We start from the raw sequence: 22,705 nt of genomic DNA, 5'->3' as shown, positions 1-22,705 counted from the left end.
AATACATAATATATTATATCGCTGCTTATCACGTACGGAAGCTTTTCCTTGCCCGTGGATCTGCATGATGCGAATGCAACGTACTGCATACATATGCACAACTTAGCACATAATAATGGATCCTTGCCAACGTACCGGCACGGCACATCCTCCCGTGAGCTAAGTACAGTTAGGTATTAGCTTCTTGTTCCTTACAGCAGAAGAATACATACGTACCTAGGTAGGTAGTGTATGTACAAAAGTCTAGCGCCGACGCTTATTCCGTGGAACGTGCAGATGGACTAGAACCCGTGCAGTTCTGCGGGGAACAAAATCTCCCATTTCCCATTTGAACGCCGCGAACGACGCCGGCAGCAACCAGCCAATATGGAGGTACGGCCAACCGCTGGGTGGTGGTCCTGCTCATCAACCGATTGCAATCCACACACGCCCACACACACACACATACACACACTAGCCTTGACCTCTCTTCCCACGAGGCCAATCTCTCAAAACTCCTATTGGGTATCCTGCAAGGAGATCGCAGGGCCTAATGTGGTAGTTGTGTGACGGAAGAGATTGACAACCTTGTTGCATATTTCCGCATATACTACTACCTACATACAACTTTTACTTATTTTACTCATTTTACTCGACTTAGCCTGACTTAACCTGACTTATCTGTCCAAAACGGATCTAATTCCCCACCCCGATGCCCTGTCACTTCGATCCTACATAGCTATTCCTTGCTCGCTTCGATATACTAATATATACTTACCTGTCTTTCCCCGGCACTTATCTCCATTGTCGATCCGGGATCCTTTTTTTTTTCTGCTTGCCCTTTTGTCGTCGTCGTCAGCTTGTCGCCATCTTATTCAATGGCTGCCATTGCTATCCTTCAGTGTCTCTTAATTCTGTGAACTGGGGAGTCTGGCATTCCTCATCACGCGCAATATCATAGGATTTCATTCGTTCCAATTTACTCCCAGGGTTATACCCAGTGCCGATGTCAGCGCGTAAAGACTGCTACCAATTCTCACCCATGTAGCAAGGAAATATATTTGTAGGAATTAAGAGTAACGTGGACTTTCTGAGAATTAAAGGTCTCGTGTAAGCCAAAGGTTCGGGAGCTGGCCGGCATAGTAGGAATTGGGGGCGCGATATTAATGAACCTGTCGCCGCTTCCCATCTATTCACCCTAACAATGACCGGAAACACAGCATCAGCCGTGGCGGGAGCGACGAGGACACTTTCGGAACTCGCAAAAAGGATATATATCCCATTAACGGCGACAAGTCCGCCAGGCCTGGTAGAAGCGAATACGGTCGACCCGTGGAGTCAGTCGGGGAAGTATGGGTTGGGATGGACTTACTTCAGTCTGGCGCTGATGGCGCTGGTGGTATTGGTACGGATATGGCATTGGTGGCAAGATAAGATTCGACAGGCGATATATAAGCAAGAGGTGGAACAGCATTACCGAGATCTATACAGCCTCGACCCCGAGTATGCGTTGCCGACAGCCATGTACACGGGCCAGACTGGAAGACAGTTCTTCCCCGAGGAAGCTGGAGCTGGAGGTGGCGAGAAGAGGGATTTCAAGCCCAAGTCCGACTTCTCCGCCGTCGGGCCCGTCTTAGACACACTCGCCCTCTTTAGATGGGTTTTCTATAGGCCCATACCAGATATCGTGTGGAGGAAACATCGGTTTACGTTTTCGTCGCTTGCCGTTTTGTTCGTCGGGTTCGTCGCGCTGGCGTTCGTGTCGCTATACGTGTTCCTCAAGCAGCCGCTCTATTGGGACAGCATCCAGTACGGCTCGCCTCCCGTGGCGATCCGTGCGGGTATGATAGCGATTGCTATGACCCCTTGGATCGTCGCGACTAGCATGAAGGCGAACTTGCTCACGCTTATCACGGGGATTGGGCCGGAGCGACTTAACGTTTTTCACAGATGGGCGGGATACCTTTGCCTATTCCTCGTTCTTGTGCATACCATTCCGTTTTACATCCAGCCTGTCTGGGATGACGGTGGTATGATAGTTTTCTCGAAGCTGTTCCCCGAGGGAAGTGGTGTCATATATGGTACTGGTATCGCATGCCTAGTGCCGTTGCTTTGGCTCTGCGTTGCTTCACTTCCTTTCATTCGTAGGATGGCTTACGAAGTTTTCGTCACGCTCCACGTCCCGGTTGGGTTTGTGTATCTTGGCTGCCTCTTCTGGCACACGAAAAACTACTTGGCGTCTTGGGACTACTTATACGCCACGATAGCTATCTGGGTGTTTTGCTATGTCATTCGAGCATTCAAGCTTAACTGGGTCAAGCCGTGGAGGATGTCGTTTTTGGTGGGAGACGAAGCAGCTATCACCCTGATGACCGAGAATGCTATTAAGATAACGATTCCTACGCAGATGAAATGGAAGCCCGGGCAGTATGTCTATCTACGAATGCCCGGCATCTCATTCCTTGATAACCATCCGTTTACTATCTCGTCGCTCTGTAGCGATGATTTTCCTTCCGAATATGGCGAGCAGTATAGAGACTGCACCTTGGTATTTAAACCCTACGGTGGGTTTACGCGACGAGTGCTGGAAACTGCTATTGACAAGGGACCGTTTCATACGTATCGGGCGTATCTTGATGGCCCGTATGGAGGCATGCGCCGGGAGCTGGCTGCGTTCGACACGTGCATTCTGATTGCCGGTGGAAGCGGTGTGACTGCACTCATGTCGCAGTTATTGAACTTGATTAAGCGCATGCGAGATGGAAAGGCCATCACTAAGAAAGTAGTGGTCGTATGGGCTCTTAAACGACTTGAGGCGATGGATTGGTTCCGAGAAGAGTTGCGCATTTGCCGAGACTCTGCGCCACCGGAGAGTGTGACGTGCAAGTTCTTCGTCACGGCAGCTAAAAGACAGTCTCGGGCTCCGCCTCCTCGTGAGCGTGGGCCTCGGCCACTCAGCAATATGTTTCATGATAGATTAGACGGATTCGTGGCGGGTATTGCCTCGAAGCGTAATTCTCAACTAATAAGGGATGAAGCGCAGGGCAACCCAGACTACGAGCGTGAGCTGCGGGCAGAGGATGAAGACAGAATTACTGCCCTTCCTCAACAAAAATACCTGCAGCCACACCATATCCCGCCGCAAGGTCCACCCCCTTCAAATCGCTTCTCTGCCCAAGAGGAGTCTCTTCGCAGACTCGAGGGTCGGGATCTAAGCGATACTGAACATCAAGGGCAGCCAGCACCGGTCCCCGCGGACGAATATCCCGAAGACAAGCCTAAGCGAGAATTCCACTTCCCCCCGCTCCAGACGCATCCGGACAAACAACCGCATTTCAGATACGCGCCGCCATCACCGCGGCGATTTCCGCCGGCTCCCAGTCCCGAGAACGCTACAGGCGAGCCCTCTGAGCCTGTTCTCCGCCCGCCTGAGTTCGCACACCTGCGCACGACGAACCTACCTCCAGCACCAGTGCCGCAAGCGCGCCCTACGTCAACGTTCGGCCCGCCGTCCGGATTCGACTTTGGGTTCCCGGAGACGCCGACGGAGTTCCAAAAGAGCCTAATGCGGTTCGCGTTTCCGGTGCCACACCAGATCGACGGGGGCTGGAGCGTCGAGTACGGGCGGCCGGACCTGGGCTACATGCTGCGGGAGTGGACTACCGGAGGGTCGGACGGGAGAGGGATTCTGGGCAGGAGGACTGCGGTGTTTGTCTGTGGTCCGCCGAGTATGAGGGAGGGAGTCGCGACGACCGTGGCTAGGTTGCAGGCGGAGATTTGGGGCGATCCGATGCTCGAGGAGATTTTCTTGCATACGGAGAACTATGCCCTGTGAGGGAGAGCAAAGTGGGGGAGAGGAGGAGTGGTGTTGTATATAAATAAGAAAGATGATATCCTGGACGAGCGATGGGCGTTTGGGACGGATGCGAATGAATGCGAGATACCACGACCCGATGAGGGCTTTCATATACCAAGTACATATATATTATACCTCGATACCTGTCTGGCGAACCAAACCAGACGTGTATTTATAAGATAGGATAGGTTAGTCTGGTTGGTGGGTGGGTGGATGGGTGGGTGTGTTCGACGATACTATGTATATTGCCTCTGGTCAACTGACCGACGGGGCTAATGAGCTAGCTAGCTGCTATGTTATATCACTCCTATATACCCTGAATAATTAATACGTTATGAGTCTATGTCTACCTATTGTTAGTATGTGATTGGGGTGGGTAGAAGAAAGAGAGAGGAGTAGAATTGGTAGTAGTAGCTATTATGCGCCATCTCCCTCTTCCCTTATTTCCATTACCTACCTAGATTTGAGGCTCTGCGAACTTGTATCCATGCTATGGCTTTCCTCCCGTCGAAACTATTCTGATGTACATATTTGAAGAGTTGATTTAACGACTAATCGCCACGTTTACCTTCCACAGTAAATAATCAACCTAGGTCTCGATATCGTAGGCCGCTTGTCTTTTTAGCTACGACGTACGTCCGCCTGCAGACCGAAGACGCCAGCTAGGTTAGGTAGGTAATCGCTTTTCTCGCCCGCGCCGTTTAGATGGGGAATTATTATCGCAGTTATTATCTGATCACGCACTGCACCGTCGTGAGGGCAACCAACTGCCAGCCCGCCTGCCCGTGCAGGTGGCAGCCCCCCCAACCGGACGCAGGTGCAGCAATACATAAGGAGCGGTTGCAAAGGCACTTTCAACATTCGGGGGTGCCAGCCACGAGACCATTTGGTGTAGTGGTAACGCTTACGGGGCTACAAAAGCTGACGGACTCAAACCGCAAATATGACATCTAATACTCGACTTCGGTCGATGCAGACGGCATGGTTCGAGATGTCACTTCAAATATCCTACCTGGCATTCCATTTTTTTTTTTTTTCTTTTTTTCACACTTTCAGATAGTGATCCCGTGGGTGTACCTTGGTACTTTACCATACCTAATCGCTTCCTCTTCCGCGCCGTTTAGATGGGGAATTATTATCGCAGTTATTATCTGAATACGCAGTTACTAGTTGTATATATACCTATATAGAGGGCGCATTTGCGCGGCGTGGTTGGCCGCTTTGCGTTGGGTACCTAACCCTTCTTGGGACGAGTTTACGGGGTTGTGGTTGTTGGGGAGGAATGGCTGCGGCGGAATTTCTACCTACGCACGTGTTTTGGACGCTTTTGGATAGGTAGGGAAGGGGAGGAGGAGGAGGATATGCGGGAGTTGGATATTTGGACTGAGGCTATGGTTTTTTGTTATTGCTGGTTTGTTTCTTTCATATCTAGGTACTCCCTCCATCGTAACGAGGCGTGCTTCCCAGGCCTTGTTCGCCTTCTCGCCCAGGCGCTGGATAGGTAGTGTCTACCTGGCCTGACGCACGCGCTGCGTTCTGCCTCGCTCTCATCCGGGGCGCGTTATTTCGCGGGGAAGACGTTTGTGTAGGTATTTGGAGATTGGCCTGGTGCTGGCGAAGACGCGGTGGCTTTTTTTTTTCTTTTGGAGATGGCGCCTTGGGATGACTAGGTACTTATAGTATACGGCTTTGACCATCTCGACGGCGAGTAATTGGACACTGGCTACCTCCCATGAGTAATATTTTTGGTCTAGCTTTTGGTTTCTGTTGATTCCAAAACTCCCCCTTTTCTTGTTACTTATTCACGATTTGGCGGGTGCCCCTTTTTATCCCTAATTCGTAACTCCTACCTCTTTGGTTTCTAAAGGGGTGTAGTGTTATAATTATTTAATGCTTATTCCCATTTTATATCGAGGAACAAGACTCCCGTAATTAACTTCACCTATTGTTGTCTGGTTTGGTCTCTTACCGGCAATACTTTTAGGTAGATTACTGTTCACCTTTTAGATTCAGATATTCGCTTAGTGCTTTCGGTCTATCAGAGTAGGTACTTTTAAGCGAGTACCTCAGTATGAATATTGTTTCTTGCGTATGTTATAGTGCCATCACGTTATTCGCAGTCTTGCTTGGCAGCATGGTGATAAGTCTGGCCAGGCCATAATCTGCTCGACTAGTGAGTTGCCACGCAGCGAAGCATACGTTTTTTTTCCATCTGGTCGATAGTTTTTTCCTTTAATATTACAACATGTTCCTTCTAGTACAGCTATAATACATGTTCATCATGAACTCACTTGCCACTAGCATAGCCATCTAGAACTCGGAGGCGAGGCAGACCTTACTACCTATTTTTCGACTTTTACCTTTCCGTTTGATTCCTTAGCATAGGAATTCTCTTTGTTGAGTAGTTCTTTCGTTAAACATCCGGGGCATTGAGTGGATGAATGATCTCCCCAAGATTCGATACCCTCGTCAACCAAACTCAAGATCGGATGTCCACTAAGGAATTTTCCCCGTTCATGCTTCCAGTGGCTCTTCGTCGTAGGTTGATATCGATAACAATAATAGCAGATGGCTACCGCTCTGCTGGGTTTACCGCCGGGCTTGACTGGGTGTACAAGGTTCAGAAGGTAGCGCATTGCCGCGCAGCTAGGCAGACAAAGTTGTCGATGTTTGATGGCTGAAGGCAATTGTATGTTGACCAAGCATGACACGCGTAAGAGGTTCTTACAGGCGAGGGCTAGACAGACCTTCCCGAAAGGATCGAGATCCTTAAATATTGAAAGGAGAAGCTCAGGAGGGAGTCTCACAAGTGCTGACGACTGAGATGTCGACGATGGTTCGAGAAGCTACAATAAGGTTAGCTAACAGATCAATCACATCGGACTAGATTTTATTTACCGTATCCGGGATGATGAAACGACCCCAGCAGGTGCGCCTGTGGTCCCACCAGCAGCGATATGTTACATCTGCAATGTAACCGTAGAGATACTGGCCGTGATGAGGCATTGCCGATCTGGTTTAGAATAATAGCCGCCGGGTTTTGACTATTCAAGAGTCTCGTTGTTGGTTCTGTTTTCCATCTATCTAGGTGGTTTGGTATATGAAGTATATTATAATGTGCACCGCGGGAATTAGGACGCGTATTTTGGTGTTGACGACTGCCTAATATTTGTTGTATCGATGGCAACGAAAATACATAGCAAACGCATAGGCCGATTACAGCCGACAACAGTCGTTCACAGTTGCACCGAACTGACAGTTGCAATGTTATCATGATCAAATTCTTATTTTAAAAGTTTTATTATGCCCTCAAGTGCTATATATAAAGAGATACCGTGTGTTGCTTATTTGGACCTGCTTGGTTAAGCTTTTTGCATTGCTTTTAACGTGGTGGAACTATCTTGAGTCTTCTTAAAGTCTTGATTTGCGAATAAGGTAAATAAGTGGGATAATGTGCCTGCATTGCCCTGGCGTTTGAGGACATATTTAATTATTAAAAAAGGAAAAATTCATTAAAATATATAGAACTAATCTTGTATTGCGAATATGTTGTTGAATCTAGAAAGACTACGGGACCTCGTCTGTTTATATACCCAGCCCTGGGACCTCATTCCTTCACTTGATGTTATGTCCGTAACTCACGATCGTGACATGGACCACCTGCCAACACATATTTAATAAAAAAGGAAACAGTTATTCAAATGTTTGAAATGGATAAAACTATCAATGAAATAATTGTTAAAACCCAGGAATAGACAGTTCCCCGGATTGAGTCCAGAGATTATCTCGGGTAACATACAGAACGAGTCTAACACAAAGCACGACATCGTACCCAACGATGGTGAAGAATGGCTACGAATGGCGTGCGTTGGTACCCATATCGCGCAACACCCTTGACAGACCCTTATCACTTTTCAACAACATTCTAGATCTTCTCGGGATACTCCAACTAGAATGCCAATAAATCGTAATGTCGCCATTCTCGTAGTGGGGGTATTACCATGCATTCGACCAAAATGTAAATCCTGAGGGTGTAGAAGTCCCTCTAGATCTCTTAGTAATATCACGTCTCAGAACGCTATCTTATAACGCCCTCCACTATAGCCGCTAGGTAATGCGTCTCGGTCCTTGATCATCTGCCCGGGCGTCTGGAACCCCCTGTTCAATGCGTTGACCAGTTGATTGATAAATCCTTATATAGATGAAGGGTACTCGTTCTATGTAGCATCTGTCAGGCCTTTCAGTCCTGTGGCTCCCCTATTAATATACTCGATTTGTTATTCCCGAGAAGTGATTCGTGCGATAATATCCTTCTCCTTCGAGTATAGAGGCGATATGTCTTCTCAACAACCGCCTACCGCGCCTTTGGGTGCCAGCTCCGCTGCGACGTCCGACCACGACAGCGTAAGGTCAAAAGGCCATCTCGACGATAAGCTTCCCGTCGAGGTGACGCCCACTACCTCGGCAGCGTTGGTACCGAGAGAGACTGAGCGTATGGAATCGGTGCTTGGTGATGCTATTCTGCGCTTCTTGCGACTTCGAAAGGGTCCGAAGACTGAACCGTACGATCTTGATGCGGTTCGTAAAGACCTTGGGCTTGATACAGATACATAGAACTAATAACTAACTCGACTAAGATTGCAACACAACCTAGTATCTGGGATTCCGAGAATGTGGATGAATTAAAGCAGCTCTACATTCACCCCCAATGGGAGAACTGGTCTGCTTTCGACCCTAGTTTCCGATGGACATGGAGGGAAGAGAGAGCGGTGCGACGTAAGGTTGACTGGAAGATTATGGTAAGTATTTTAATATAAGGAAAAGAATGACGCTGACTGTCTAGGTCTGGGTGTGTGTTATGTTTGCTGCTCTCAACATCGACCGAGGAAATATTTCCAACGCTGTCTCGGACAACATGCTGGAAGACTTAGGCCTTAGTCGCGCCGACTACGTAAGTTGTATTCTTGACTACTGGTTAGGAGTTTAACACTAACGATTAATAGAATACTGGTCAAACCATCGCGCGAGTCGGCTTTCTAGTAGCAGAACTACCTTCGCAACTTATTTCCAAGCGGTTAGTTCTCAGAGCAATAAATATCACAGGGGCTCAGCTAATTAAATTTCCCAGTATCGGTCCCGATCTATGGATTCCGATCCAAATATGCATTTTCAGCGTTATATCTGCCCTGCAGTTCTTCCTCGAAGGGAGAGCTTCTTTCCTCGCCACCAGATACTTAATGTAGGTTGGGCTGTTGTTGGCGGTATGAACTTTGGCTGACACATAAATTAGAGCAACATTCCAAGGTGGCTTTATCCCGTAGGTCTTCGTTTATTACAAGAATCTAATAGCTCTACTAATCCTTCGATAGTGACACGATCCTCTACCTCAGTTACTTCTATACTGGTAGATCGGTAAGCGACATTCCTTCCACAGCAGTGTAAACTAGGGGGTTATAAATTGACTTTCCTAGCTTCCGATCAGGTTAGCTTGGTACTGGATGTCTTCACAACTAGGTAGGTTATTATAAATTATACTCAGAGTACTTTTCTAATATCTTCTTCTAGTCGACATCGGTGTCGGTTTCGCTGCTGTTGGTCTCCTATCCATGCGCGGTATCCTGGGGTACGAAGGCTGGCGGTGGTTGTTCCTAATTGAGTAAGTTATGAGCTTCGCGAATTATATGAGCATAGCTAACATCATTAGGGGCGCTGTTACCTGTAAGGATTATCTAGGCTTCTAACGCCCGTGATACTAACCCTATTGCAGTCTTGGTTGGAGTTGCTTCATTCTTCCTCATGCCTCAATCTCCGGCTAGGACAAAGAGCTGGTGGAACCCTAAAGGGTACTTCACCGAGAAGGAAGAAAAGATCATTGTCAACTCAGGTAAACCCGTCGAGCATATAGACTTATATCTGTTTCATTTCTAACTCTACTCCTAGTTATCCGAGACGACCCCCAGAAAGGAGGAATGTACAATCGACAAGGTCTCTCCGTCAAACAAATATGGGAGAGCGCGAAAGACTACGACATGTGGCCAATATACGCTCTAGGTCTATTATTCGGCATACCGAAATATCCCGTCGGTCAATACTTGACGCTTTCCTTCCGAGGTCTGGGATTCAACGTCATCCAGACCAATTTACTTTCGATTCCGAACATCGTCGGTTCCAGCATATCCATGCTAGTCATCACTGCGGTAAGCGAATTGGTAAATAATAGGAGTTTCGTATCGATGGCGGAAGATGCTTGGTTGTTGCCCTGTTTCGCTGCTTTGATAGCCCTGCCGGATCCGATCAGCCCTTGGGCGTACTTCGCGATCGCAACAGTGTTGCTGTCATTCCCATAGTGAGTACCAAGCCGAAAGGGGAAAGAGATCAAGAACTAAGTGAGCTTAGCACCCACCCTATACAAGTCGCCTGGACGAGTAGGAATGCGGGATCCGTCCAGAACAGAACAGTCTCTGCTGCGTAAGACAATCCCTCTCTTCCAGTATTTCGTTGTTCTAACTTAATTCGTATAGTATCTACAACATGTGGGTTCAAGTCAGTGGAATGATCGGCGCGAACAGTAAGCTTTTCCTCCCACAAGAAGCGTATAGGTAAGTGCTGACCTTATAGTCTACCAACCCAGCGACTCGCCGCGATACTTCAAAGCAAACAAGGGTTTACTAGTTATCTGTGTCTGGATGTGTGTAAGTACCTATAGCCCCGCAACCCCCTATCCCCTCGTTTACGAGAAAATGCTCAACTATTTACAGGTAATACAATACCCGGGCACATATTATTACTACCGATGGAGAAATAATTCAAAGGCGAAGAAGTGGGATGCCATGACTCCAGAAGAACAAGACAACTATAGGAAGACTACAACCGATAAGGGTAACAAGCGGTAAGTTCTCCCTTTTTATCAGTCTCGAAACTTTGAACTTATTCGTATGATAGACTCGATTTCCGTTTCGCAACTTAAAAGTCGTCAATAGTGATTAGCCAAGAGAGGAAAACTGAAAAAGGAGATGGATACATATGCTGCCCCCGAATTTGGAAAGTCTTTTGGAGCCGTTACGAGCCTGTCAATTGATATAGTAGCTATAGAATAGTGTGTATGACTTATCACGTATAAGGTTGCGGTGTTTAAGTCTGAGGAGCTCTATGATACCGTATATTCAATATTGATACCTTCTTTGATACCCTACCAAGTCTATAGTTGACAAACGGTCATTTTATAACAGCGGTTTACCTACTCCTTAACATTATGGTTATAGCTCAAGGCATTCTCATGACATTTTAACAGAACTATATACGGATTATGAGTACATATAAATAGAAGTGAAAAGGAAATACACTAGAACCTCTTGCGGTGCCCACTGGATACTGGATCTATATAAAGAGTATATACCGCCACCCCACCCCCCCCCATTCTTGGAAGGGGCATGGGCCAATAAAGTCACCAACTATACTCCTAGATAGGCTCTTGTCTTTCACTCCGTGCTATACGATAGGTAATAGTCTTAGATGTTTGTTTTATTGACCGATAAATAGACTATCGTCCTACAGGCTATAAAATCCCCCACAAACAACCTAAGCGTTTGTATTGTAGATTTTAAATATGTTCTCCGCTAGGTTAAGTACCTACTCTATTAGTCTGGCTTCAAATATAACAATGATAATACTCTGTTGCTTTTATGTTAGGATACTTAACAGGGCCATCAAATAGCCTCATAAAATTCATAAATGGGCCTATATGTACTACTCTCATAAGGGATAGCCAGAACTTAACCTTTTTATTACTGTCAGGGTGGCTACAGGGGTCTGTCTACGACTATATAAGAGGCGCGAAGCGCCCTCGTCAGAGGATAGAAAGCCAGGCGTTACTAGTTCAATACAATTTACTACCTGGTCTACCTACCCTCGACACTCACTTTGTGTATGACTAACCTCAACGGGCATTAATCCTGACAATTACTACTATGATACTCAGTCTTCCTGATGATACCAAATATGTCGGCAGTTATTTGTTGTGATACCACCAGCTATCGGCGTAGTTTGCATCATAAGTTTAGCAACTGTTTGTACGTAAGCCCATTAACGCCATAAAAGGGGTTTGAATAAGACTTAAGTATTTGTCTAAATGAATTTAAAGCAATACAAGCCACCTAAATCAGATTTAACCTACCATTTACACACGCTTGCAAGTATAATATTCCTTAGATAGCCACATTTCTATATAAATTGTGGGTAACCCATAAACGAAAATTATTATTGGCGTAAACAACAACTGCCGTTGAAGAATAATATGCTTTACGACTTAAGAAATGATACTAATGGCCTCTTAGCCATACTATAGCTTTACTAATTGCTTTATAAGAAAATCAGAAGCCAATACTAAATATATCATTTAATAACTAAAGCCTTTATATAAACGCACCATAACGCACCATAACACGAATCCAGCGCAAATTCGCCCTTCGTATTCCGTGCTTAGTATCTCCTAGACGTTGTCGAAACTGGGGCATATGTTTATATCTTAAATTCAACCAACAATTCCCCTTCCAACATAGCAGTCCTGGTTCATTGTTCAGGACCGAGCCTCGTTCTATCGTTGCCTACTAAATACTCATACATCAAGACTTCAAAGGAACCTTGGAAGGACGTGCTTTGATAATTACAGTGCGTACGGTTATAACGTATATAGAGTCATAGGTAAATATACAAGTAAAGATATCACAGAGGAGGACGGCACAGCATCTCCCACGTCTTAAGACGTCACACCCGTCTGAGCCTAGCCCTTCTACAGAGATAAGATACAACTCACCAAAGATACCAATGATCTCGTCGAAGGGCGCCGGCGAGTATCAGGTCACATGGTTACGAGATAAGGGTTTTTCTTTCTTTTTTTACGTGCCCCTCTCAGACTCTCTTCCTCTTCCTTTCCTCCCACCATCTGTCTTCTTTTCCTCCCACCATCTGTCTTCTTCTACCTTCATCCCATCTCTCTCAGAATCACCTCTCTCGTCTTCCTCGAACCACCTACCATACCATTAGTGTTCGCAGTTGTTACATTGTACACTCACCGACTATACACTCGCCGAGTATACACTCACCTGACAACACTGACAGACGCCGACTATACTCGCCGACTATACTCGCCGACTATACATGTCAAGAGGTATACTCGCCGAGGATACCTAATACTTATTACTTTCGTCCCCACCTTCCACGATTTTCTAGCTGCTCCTAGTAAGAGTAGTTTGACCCTTAGCCTGCGAATTTTTTCACTCAGCTCCCGCCTCACAAGTGGTTACCCAAGCTGCTCTCGCCCTACAAGTTTCCAACTGGACCCGCCTTACAAGCATTTCACTACTCCTTCCTGCCTCGAAGAAGAGTTGCAACCTTAGCACGCAGATTTCTTCAGTAAGTTCCTACATATTTATTTCTCCCATCGTCCACCCATCCTTTTTTCCCTCAGCCTTTCAACAACATCGACTTCGAAGTTCAAGTTTACTAATATTACTTTCGAAGACAAAGATGGCAGATCGCGAGGGAGCTCCGGCCTCTGGCCTGTTCACGCCCGAGTTGGCCGCTCGTGTTGTCGCTCTGGTTGGAGTGCACATGGACCTCAACCTAGAAGCCCAGCCCGCTCCCGAGGGTGTACGTGAGGGGGCTATCCAGGTATTTCTCCAATGCCTGGAAGAGCTCGGCGTTGAGCTTGTCGCTGCGGTCCCCGCCCAGCACATAGCCCAGCCTCCCGCTCAACCTCCTCCACAACCTCCCGCGCAACCGCCAGTAGCCCAGCCAGCGGCCCATCTAGTCCAACCCCCCGCCGGCGTAAGAAATAAGAGTTTCTTAATTAATTTTTTATATATAAAAGCTTACTAATATTTTCACGAATAGCCTCTGAAGAAGCACGAGGCCCTATGGGGCCACAAGCTCTTGCCGTCTCTCGGGCGTGACGAGATGGAAAAGCGGTACAACGCCGCTGATACACGTTTCTTTAAGAAACGTAAGGACCGTCACCAAAGTGCCCGCCGTGACGGTACGACGTATCTTGAAACGGCCGCCGAGCTGTTTTGGAGGTGGAAAAAGGAAGGACAGTAAGTTAGGCTAAATATATGCTGTTTTTTATTGTGGTCTTGATCCGCTGACTGAAATAACTTAATTTATAGTCAACCAACCGCCGCCGAAAGGGACCGCCTAAGGGTAGTCTGTGAGATTGAACTCACACACGCGTTTGATAACGCGGACGGCGCTGCGCTTGCGAAGCCAGCGGCCGGTGAGTTTTATCACGAGGTTTTTGCCTCTTGGTTTAGGGTAGTTTGAGGATGAAGACAATTAAAAACGTTGGGGGTGGAGTTTCGATTTGCGCGTCTGCTCGGCCTTCGTGTCGTATAGGAAGTTTTCATCACCTTGAGTGATTTATCATTAGTTGATATAGTGGTGCCTTTGGCATCATGGGCGGGGTGTCCGGTACCCGTACCACGTAATCACAAGCAGTTTCACTGTAATGCTTTTGCTGATGTCTTGAAAGTGACACGAGTGTTTCCCGTAACCTACTACACCTCCCATAAACTCGACGTTACCTATCTTATTAGTCTGGACTAAAGGCCCGATATTATCTAATCATTCCCGTAGGCCCCATAGAAGCTACCTATTCATAGACTTTTATTTCCTTATTGAGTAGAAATTTCGCATCCGCGAGTTGTGGATATCTTGAAAAGATATCAAGTATTTTGACCTCCTTACCCCTGAATTCTTGGCAGCATTGTGGCTTGTTGGATGTAAGTCTAGTACCTTAAAGGGGTTATGCACGTACCTACTCTCATACCGTGCGAATACCGTTATTATCGGATGCTCGATAACGGTAATCCAAACGCCACACTGCCACATCCAGTACCAGCCTCCAATTAGCGTATCTGTTTACTTGGCCATCTTAAGACTTGCCTATGGCTTCCCCTTGTTAAACACCGTCTTGTCTTCACAAGTCGCAGCACTCGTCCTATTCTAATACGCAAAAGGCTTCGCAACGAATTACCAATTATTTAATCCACTATTTACCCCTTCATCTCTAAAATATTTGAAGCGAATGAAAATCAATTCCATCACGAAGGAAAATGCTAGCCTCATCAAAATTCGAAGGTGTTGGTCTTCATGAGTGAGATCCCTAAAGAAAGTGTTTTTATATTAATAATACTCTTGTATCAGTGGTCAAAGTTCCCTCCATAGTGAGCTTTTTATTCTTTTGGCTTCCCTAGCACGGGTTGGGGGTTTGTCCAGTCATATTCTTCATAATGGCGGATCCTCGCATAACGGCGGATGCAATATCCAGTGAAGATGTTGAGATGGAAGGTACTAATTTGCATCTCGGCAACGGCTTGGGTGGCAAAATTGCTGCTGATTCACCGGATCACCTGGTCCAAACAAATATCCAAACAAATACGCCTTCATTCAAACCAGATCCGGATGGTACCCAACCAACTTCTTCTCCCCCTCCCTCCCAGGCTGGCTCTAACAAGATGAGGCCTGCATCGAAGAAGAAGGGAACTGCGGCCAAGAAAGGTCCTAGGAAGTCTAGGGTCCCCAAATCCAAAACCTCTAAAAAGGACCCCTCGTCAACTGGCCCCGCGAATGGCGCTCAAGGAGGTAGCTCCGACGATGAGACTGACAACGGCCCCTATTGTATCTGCCGTGGACCAGACGATCACAGATGGATGATAAGTTGTGATGTCTGTGAAGATTGGTTCCATGGAGAATGCGTCAATCTCGATAAAGAGGTTGGCGAAAAGTTGGTCGAGCGTTTCGTCTGTCCTAACTGTACTGATGGCAAGCTCAACTATACCAAGTATAGGAAGACTTGCTCCTTGGCGGGTTGCAAAACCGCTGCTCGCCTATATACTAAGAATCCTAAAGACAGAAGTGCTTTCTGCTGCAATGATCACTGCGACCTCTGGTGGTCGTCCTTAATCAACACGCTGCCAACCAAAGCCGCCTCCGAAAAGGCTATCGAAGTCCTTACTCAGGAAGATTTCGTCGGTCTCCTTGTTAGTACTATCGAGAAAGGCGGCTGGAAGCTTGGTGACCAACCCTTCGGTATGTTCATAGTTTCCCAGTCTTGGTTTCTACACTTGGTCGGCTTTATGTGTGCTGATTTACCATTCAGGCAACGTAGACGGCCTTTGGGCTAATGGTCTCCCCACCCAGCCGGGCGTTCTTAGTGATGAGGAGCAAGCTTTCTTGAAGAGCTCTGCTGCCGAACGCCTCGCGCTTGGCAATGAAATCGTGCAGTATAAGAAGATGATGCAGCTCATAGATTGGGCCAACCATCGTCGGCAACTTGCCATAGAAGCAAGTAAATTCGCCAAGGATAGCTGTGGTTACGATTGGCGACTCGACACGGTCTCGGTTCGTTATCAGTTTGCGGAATGGCTGGAGACCCCGGAGGGCCAAGCGACCTTCAAAGCAGGGAAACTCGATACGCCCCTCGATCCCGACCTGCAAGGAGACCCGGCCACGCGCGGCATGTGCGAAAAGAAGCGCTGCAAATCGCATAACGGATGGTATAAGTTACTGATGAGTGCGGTTCGGACCCTGATTAAGGAGACGGCGACGGCGGCAGCTGATAAGTTGAACTCTGAGGATGTTATGCGCCAGGCGGCGGAAGCCCGATTCGAGAGGCGCCAGCTGGAGAATAATTCGGTGCAGGTCTTGGACGACTGAGGGTTGGGCCGGGCCCATCGATATCTCTAGAATCATTATTAAATTAACAATAGTTATCAGGAGAGCGGGCTTGCTTGTGGATGGCTGGCGGCCAGGACTGTAATCTGCCTACGTATTGCGGTGTCTTCGTGTAGTTCGATTGCACGCCTAATAAGTACACAAATTCTACTTTATAGTTTATCTATCTTGTCTTCGGCTCTCCTCGATTCTAAGCATGCTTCTTACGAATTACTAACATTAATCACATATAGAGAAGGTTATACGTATATTTCTCGGGTAAGTATCTAACCTAGGTAGGTGACTGAATAGCCTGTGGCTGCAGTCTTCATCCGTAGTATATTGTGGGCGCGCCGGATCTTGATCGACGCGTCGTGTAGGCTTTCGAGGTATCTAGTGGTGATCCTCTAATCCGATGAAGGTCTCATATTGGTTTATAGGTGTTCTCGTGGTTGGTTTACGTGAGAATGTCGGTGGTTGGTTTGTCGAGTAGCTGATAGGCAGGGAAATGAATCTGATCCTTCACCTTCAATAGATTCCTTCCTCGTACACACAAAGAACAACATGTAATACTCACGTTCTAGTATTAATATATGAGGTAGAAAGAGCTCTCGGCGATGTGGGTTGATATTAGTTCGTCAAGCTCGGGAAGCTGTTACCCGTAGGCTAGAGGGTAGTCAGATATCATCAAGACGCAGTTACCATGCTTCTCTAATTATCATTTAGAAGTTACCATAAGTGATTCTAAGGGCCCTAGTGATATTATAACACGCCTCTTCGCCTCGACACTTGGAGAAAGCCACCCGTAATCGTCGAGTTCTACCTGAATAACCCCTATCTGGTGCGCCACAAACACATCATCATACAAAGATATTACATCTTTAATTAGTCCTAAATGTTCCGAAGAGTCACTCTCCAAAGTCTCGTGTCATTATAGAAGCGCGCTGTTGAGTTATCACGGATCGACCGACCCAGAGACTTTGAGAGACGTCCCTCGCGACCCTTTAGCATCACCCAGATGGCCTTTTCATCAACCACTCTACAGCGAAGGCTACAATCTTCCTATAACTTTCCAATATAGTAGAACCAACATCTCGCTACAACCTCGTATCATTTTTAACTTTTAATATCCTCGACGCATTCTACAGTCGATGGTCAACGCCGTTCTCCTCGTCAAGCCCGCTTATACAGATATGTATATATGCACAAATAGCTGTTCTTATATCCGTATAGGACCCTAGCAGAGTTGTATTAAGGCCATATATTATACTTCTGATAATGCTACTATCAGATGAGACGTAAGGAATTACCGCTTATTAGAATACCCCTAACCTATACGAGACGTAGGGCTACTATAAAAACGCGTCTCGGTATAGACTGTAGCTCGCTCTCTCCTCCCTTCAACAACTCTCTTCACTTCGCACTTCACTTTTCACTTCGCTCTTCACACAATACTGCAACACCACAACACTACAACACTACAACTCTAATACATCTCTCATCTGCAATGCCCCCAGTCACTCCTACCAAAGCATCGGCTGTTCTCAGTCGTGGGTTAACTAGGTCCCACACCAACATCCCTCCCTTTTCCTCAACACCTTCTCCTCTTCCTCGCTTTTCTTGGTCACCTATTACTCCTCCTACTCCTCCTACCCCTACTATCCCCTATAACCCAACTCCCGTCCGCACCCCCATCTTCTCTCCTATCCGTTCCCCTTTCTCTCCTCTTGGTCCTTCTCCCGCTACACCCTCCCCTCCTTCCCCTATTGTATCTCCTTTCTCCTCTGCTAACCCGAAAGCACCTCCCTCTCCTCTTTCTCAGTTTCTAGTTTCTATGCGTGCCCGTAATCAGAGACGAGGAGTCCGCCTCGGTACCCACCTTCCACCTAAGCCCAAAACACTATGCCCCGAATGTGACAGAGTAAAGATGTTGCTCCCGGCAAAGTGGTGTGGCCATCAAGTAACTCGTAAGTACTATGCTGTTTGTTCTTTGTCTCTTTCAGTTGCCGTCGAACTTCTTCCCCTATTTTTCTATTCCCTATTCCCTAATGGCTCCTTTTCCTAGTTCATTGCATATCCCTTTTACCTCTTCCCATTATTAATGCTAACCTATGATAGCATCTCGAATGAAGAACGGCCTGCGGGTCGTTCGACTTCCGAAAAACTTCCCAAACGACAAAGCTACTTTAGCTAAAAAGGCACGAATCGCAAAAGAAAAGGCAGCCGCTGCTAAATCGGCACACGAAAAGAAGGCAAAAGCTCCTATCGCTAGTTTACCTGTTGCTAAAACAGTAACGCCTAAACGCGTTATTGTAGAGGCAAAGCCGGAACCCAGGGTCAAGAGTTCGCCTCTGGTTCACACTCCTTTCAAAAACCCAGACTTGAACGACAAACCCCTACACTGGTCACCTCGCATGTTCAAGCCCGAGATCGACCGTCACAATTGGACTTGGTCTGATTGGGACTCTCCATCCCGGGAAATCGAAGATGCCACGTACCAGACTACCGATTGGCCCATCCACGATCCTTTCGCTGGTCTTCCACCACACATCAGGAAGAAGTTCGAGGAGATGAAGAGGATGGAAAAGCAGCTATTGGAACAGCAGCCCGATAGCAGCGTCACAGCTGACACCGTTCGCTACGAGGAAGTCGATATCGCATCGTCATTTTCTTCGGAAGCGTCCACTCGTTCGAAACGCACTCATTCAAAGCACTCTCGTTCAACAGGCACTCGTTCAGCACACACTCGTTCAGACTCGACGTCATCTTCGGAATTCTCTTCCTGGGTAGACGTGAATAGCCGTCCTTGGCCACCACACGTCCTTAAAATGTTCAACGAAGGCGAGGAGGAACGCAAGGAATGGGCAGAAAGGAGACGCAACCAGCCGACCATGTCCCCTCTTGCTGAATCCATCATCTCGGACGTCTACATTCCTTTGGATTCCCCAAAGCCTCTCCGCGAACCCTCGCCAGAGCCTACTCAGTCTTCCGGACTATCTTCTCTTCTTCAGCTTTACGTCGAAAGCGACAGTGATCGCCAACGGTGGCAAGCAGAGAAAGAGAAGAAGGAGAAGGAAGAACAGGAAGAGAAGGAGTTGAGGGAGATGGTGGCAAAGGCGAAGGAGGCATATGCTCACGAGAGCTCTTTCGAGGGCTCGTCCACTCATTCGAATTCAGGCTCTTTTGGCTCTTACAACTCAGACGTCGCCAACCAGTACGCTCGTAACATTCAGCAGATCATGCAAGATCTTCACGCGTCATCTTCTGCTGCTCCGGCTCCGGCTCCGGTCCCAGCCCCAGCCCCAGCCCCAGTTCCAGCTCCTTCTCCAGTTCCTGCTGCTGCCTCGCCTATTCACGATAGCCCCCCTAAGAGCCCAACCACTCATTCGGACTCTTACGGCTCTTACAACACGGACGTTGCTCTTCAGTACGCTGGTTCTATCCAGCAGATTTTGCGGGATCTTCGCGGACCACCTGCTGCTGAACCTGTTGCTGAACCAACCCTTGCTGAACCCACTCATGACGACTCTTTCGAGAGTCAGGACGCTCATTCAAACTCCTATGGTTCTTACAACTCCGAGGTTGCGAATAAGTATGCCAGTAACATCCAACAGATTATGCGCGATCTACATGCGTCGTCTGCTCCCGCTCCCGCTGCTGCTGCCGCCGAACCTGTTGCTGAACCTGTTGTTGAACCCACTCATGATGACTCCTTCGAGAGTCAGGACGCTCATTCGAATTCCTATGGTTCTTACAACACCGATGTGGCGAACCAGTACGCTCGTAACATTCAGCAGATTATGCGTGATCTTCACGCGTCATCTGCTCCCGCTCTCGCTGCTACTGCTGCTGCTACTGAAACTAATTCTGCTCTGCCTACTTACGACGAATCCTTTGAGAGTCAAGACACTCATTCGAATTCTTATGGTTCTTACAACTCCGATGTGGCGAACCAGTACGCTCGTAACATTCAGCAGATCATGCAAGATCTCCGCGCGTCATCTGCTAACGAACCAGCTGCTGCTCCCGCTCCTGTTGCTGCCCCTGAAACTACTTCTGCTCTCCCTGCTTACGACAACTCTTTCGAGAGTCCCGACGCTCATTCAGATACCTATGGCTCGTACAACTCCGATGTTGCGAACCAATACGCTCGTTCTATCCAGCAGATCATGCAAGACCTTCGTGCATCATCCACTGCCGCACCTGCTCCTGCACCTGCTTCAGTTTCTTCTCACACCTCGGGTTCGGATTCGGCTTCTACTTCTGCTCCGTCTCCTCCTCAGCACTTCTTCGCCAAACGCCAGCTCCCTTCGGCTTTCACCCTGGAGCGACCAAGGCCTGCGGAAGTGCCGGCAAGGGAATCCGGCTTCGGCTGGAAGTCTCTTGCCTGTGTTGGTGTCGCGGCTGCAGCCGTCGGCGCGGGCCTGGCTTATGCTTGGCTTTCTTTTGCGACATAGTCTTTCTTTTCGGTCGGTCGGTCGGTTTTCGGTTCGGTGGTATATAGTGAGGCGGTTTTGCAGTGCCCATGTGTTTGTTGTGTTTTGGATATCCCTTCTTTCTTTTTCTTGTATAAGTTGTCGCGGATAACTGGATGTTTCTTGTAAACTGTTTCGCTCGTTCGCATCCTCTCTTTCATCGCTCTATTCCCTCTTACCCCCTTGCCTTAGTCGTCATCCCTTTTCGTTCCCCCCTCTCTCTTCTCCCTCTTCGCTTTCCTTTCCCTTTTCTACCCCCCTCCTATCCCTTTTCCTACTTCCCCCCTTTCTTATAGATCCATCACTTTTTTTTATTCATTCATTTGGCACACATTCCTTTTCATCCTACTCACCTATGGGTCATTCGTTTCTGGGAACTGCAAAACCGCGGGAGTATGGGGGTCCGGGCGTTACGGCGTTGCGAGGAGGGGTATTGGGAGAAGGTCATTGGATTTGGATTTTGTTTTGTCTTTTTTTGTTTTGTTTTGTTTTGTTTCGTCTTGAACTGTTTTCATGCGGAGTTTTGGGTTTGGTTTTTGGTTTTGTTCTTGATTTTGTTTTGGCGTTTGGATTTTTGGATTTTTACAAATTCTGCCTTGAGCATCGACTCGGCCTTATTGGGTGGTCGCTCGTTTGAATTCACCTGTTTCATTACTCTACTCTTCTGTTTCTTGTCCTGTCGTAAAAGTTCAGGTAGTCTAGTGGCTATCTTCTGAAGTTCTACCCTTATGCCCTTGTCAATATGATAGCGTATTCTTCGCGCCATCGTAGAATTTAGGGCTTGCTCCTTTGGGATTGTTGACATGAAGGTAAGTGTAGCCAGGTCGTTCTTCTATAGAGAGCATAGACATTTGAATTTTGAAATAGAAATATGATTGAGCTAAATAAGATGATTTGGTTTATTAATTCGGTCTATCTTACTGGGTATCTGTCGCTTACCGGAGAGCGCCTTTTCTGTACATATACAAGAACCAATCTACTTGTGCATTCCCTTTCGCAGTAGCTAATTTACTACGAGCGGAGTAAACTCTCGCAGCAATAGCTAATCCTCTGCTTCCTCCTCCTCGTCCGAGTCCCGCCTCCGTCTCCGTTCTTCCCTACGCTTCTCTATAATCAAATAGAAGTTGAATTGGACAGAGGTGTAATTGAAATGGAAAGATGTAACGTTAAGGCACTTAAAGATGATCCTTTTTAAATAAATGGCTGAAGTTACAATGAAGTAAGTGGTTTATTGGCTCGAGTTTTACACTACACCCCTTAAAATAATATTAATTTCTAGTTTATACATATATAAAAATAAGGTTATATAACGTTTAAATTATGTTAACATAATATAAACGTTATAAAAGGTAATTTATTATACGTTTAAAAAAATATATTATAAACATATTATAAAATACCGTATAAACCTTTTTTTATTATATAAATATTTAAAAAAATTTAATAAAAATGTAACATTAAATTAATTTAAATTATAATTAAATATTATAATAAATAAAATTTTTTTTTAAACCTTTAATTTTATAAATACTTTTTTTCGTTTTTAATAAATTATATTATATTAAATTATAAATTTAACGTTAATTAACCTTTTTTTTAAATTTTATAATATTTTATAATTTATTTACCTTTTAATTATGCCGTTTTTTTAATAAAATTTTCGTTATTATAATTAATATTAACCTTT

The 22,705-nt window shown here is 46.6% G+C and overlaps 7 protein-coding genes across 7 annotated transcripts; 6 read left to right on the top strand and 1 right to left on the bottom strand.

Moving 5' to 3' along the window:
* The first annotated feature begins 815 nt into the window (after positions 1–815).
* On the top strand, positions 816–3,878 carry F5Y00DRAFT_28343 (ferric reductase like transmembrane component). Its single transcript, XM_048013432.1, has one exon. It carries the CDS (start codon positions 1,184–1,186, stop codon positions 3,812–3,814), a length of 2,631 nt encoding a protein of 876 aa, XP_047866682.1. The 5' UTR covers positions 816–1,183; the 3' UTR covers positions 3,815–3,878.
* Positions 3,879–6,177: 2,299 nt separating this feature from the next.
* On the bottom strand, positions 6,178–6,841 carry F5Y00DRAFT_268164 (uncharacterized protein; the record flags this gene model as incomplete). The annotated part of the gene is made up of 2 exons (XM_048012201.1): positions 6,178–6,681; positions 6,734–6,841. 2 exons carry the CDS (start codon positions 6,839–6,841, stop codon positions 6,178–6,180), a joined length of 612 nt encoding a protein of 203 aa, XP_047866681.1.
* A 960-nt stretch (positions 6,842–7,801) lies between these two features.
* On the top strand, positions 7,802–11,129 carry F5Y00DRAFT_231971 (MFS general substrate transporter). The gene is made up of 18 exons (XM_048007099.1): positions 7,802–7,946; positions 8,037–8,413; positions 8,473–8,634; positions 8,679–8,786; positions 8,839–8,909; positions 8,964–9,074; positions 9,126–9,152; positions 9,205–9,247; positions 9,307–9,349; positions 9,401–9,491; positions 9,540–9,553; positions 9,603–9,719; positions 9,776–10,181; positions 10,232–10,303; positions 10,357–10,403; positions 10,454–10,527; positions 10,594–10,724; positions 10,778–11,129. The coding sequence occupies exons 2-18, from the start codon at positions 8,171–8,173 to the stop codon at positions 10,800–10,802; spliced, it is 1,785 nt and encodes a 594-aa protein (XP_047866680.1). The 5' UTR covers positions 7,802–7,946; positions 8,037–8,170; the 3' UTR covers positions 10,803–11,129.
* Positions 11,130–13,360: 2,231 nt separating this feature from the next.
* On the top strand, positions 13,361–14,152 carry F5Y00DRAFT_268163 (uncharacterized protein; the record flags this gene model as incomplete). The annotated part of the gene is made up of 3 exons (XM_048012200.1): positions 13,361–13,660; positions 13,727–13,926; positions 13,999–14,152. The coding sequence occupies 3 exons, from the start codon at positions 13,361–13,363 to the stop codon at positions 14,150–14,152; spliced, it is 654 nt and encodes a 217-aa protein (XP_047866679.1).
* Positions 14,153–14,773: 621 nt separating this feature from the next.
* F5Y00DRAFT_231969 (uncharacterized protein) lies at positions 14,774–16,752 on the top strand. Its single transcript, XM_048007098.1, has 2 exons — positions 14,774–15,919; positions 15,990–16,752. The coding sequence occupies exons 1-2, from the start codon at positions 15,121–15,123 to the stop codon at positions 16,544–16,546; spliced, it is 1,356 nt and encodes a 451-aa protein (XP_047866678.1). The 5' UTR covers positions 14,774–15,120; the 3' UTR covers positions 16,547–16,752.
* Positions 16,753–17,823: 1,071 nt separating this feature from the next.
* Positions 17,824–21,207, top strand: F5Y00DRAFT_28306 (uncharacterized protein). The gene is made up of 2 exons (XM_048013431.1): positions 17,824–18,510; positions 18,662–21,207. The coding sequence occupies exons 1-2, from the start codon at positions 17,835–17,837 to the stop codon at positions 20,998–21,000; spliced, it is 3,015 nt and encodes a 1,004-aa protein (XP_047866677.1). The 5' UTR covers positions 17,824–17,834; the 3' UTR covers positions 21,001–21,207.
* On the top strand, positions 20,785–22,225 carry F5Y00DRAFT_231967 (uncharacterized protein). The gene is made up of 2 exons (XM_048007097.1): positions 20,785–21,898; positions 21,958–22,225. Exon 1 carries the CDS (start codon positions 21,414–21,416, stop codon positions 21,732–21,734), a length of 321 nt encoding a protein of 106 aa, XP_047866676.1. The 5' UTR covers positions 20,785–21,413; the 3' UTR covers positions 21,735–21,898; positions 21,958–22,225.
* Positions 22,226–22,705: the final 480 nt, after the last annotated feature.

Source organism: Daldinia vernicosa (genome assembly GCF_022497035.1).
Source record: "Daldinia vernicosa strain CBS 139.73 unplaced genomic scaffold F5Y00scaffold_13, whole genome shotgun sequence".
Classification (NCBI taxonomy): domain Eukaryota; kingdom Fungi; phylum Ascomycota; class Sordariomycetes; order Xylariales; family Hypoxylaceae; genus Daldinia; species Daldinia vernicosa.
This window is presented reverse-complemented; position numbering and strand designations above follow the sequence as displayed.

What these genes read in the sequence shown, in the direction of transcription:
- F5Y00DRAFT_28343 (XM_048013432.1), top strand. Translation starts at nt 1,184, where the DNA reads ATGACCGGAAACACAGCATCAGCCGTGGCGGGAGCGACGAGGACACTT.
- F5Y00DRAFT_231971 (XM_048007099.1), top strand. Translation starts at nt 8,171, where the DNA reads ATGTCTTCTCAACAACCGCCTACCGCGCCTTTGGGTGCCAGCTCCGCT. An exon ending in GTGTTGCTGTCATTCCCATA is followed by an intron (nt 10,182 to 10,231) that starts GTGAGTACCAAG and finishes AAGTGAGCTTAG; the next exon opens with CACCCACCCTATACAAGTCG. An exon ending in AACAGAACAGTCTCTGCTGC is followed by an intron (nt 10,304 to 10,356) that starts GTAAGACAATCC and finishes TAATTCGTATAG; the next exon opens with TATCTACAACATGTGGGTTC.
- F5Y00DRAFT_231969 (XM_048007098.1), top strand. Translation starts at nt 15,121, where the DNA reads ATGGCGGATCCTCGCATAACGGCGGATGCAATATCCAGTGAAGATGTT. An exon ending in GCTTGGTGACCAACCCTTCG is followed by an intron (nt 15,920 to 15,989) that starts GTATGTTCATAG and finishes TTTACCATTCAG; the next exon opens with GCAACGTAGACGGCCTTTGG.
- F5Y00DRAFT_28306 (XM_048013431.1), top strand. Translation starts at nt 17,835, where the DNA reads ATGAGACGTAAGGAATTACCGCTTATTAGAATACCCCTAACCTATACG. An exon ending in GTGTGGCCATCAAGTAACTC is followed by an intron (nt 18,511 to 18,661) that starts GTAAGTACTATG and finishes AACCTATGATAG; the next exon opens with CATCTCGAATGAAGAACGGC.
- F5Y00DRAFT_231967 (XM_048007097.1), top strand. Translation starts at nt 21,414, where the DNA reads ATGGGGGTCCGGGCGTTACGGCGTTGCGAGGAGGGGTATTGGGAGAAG.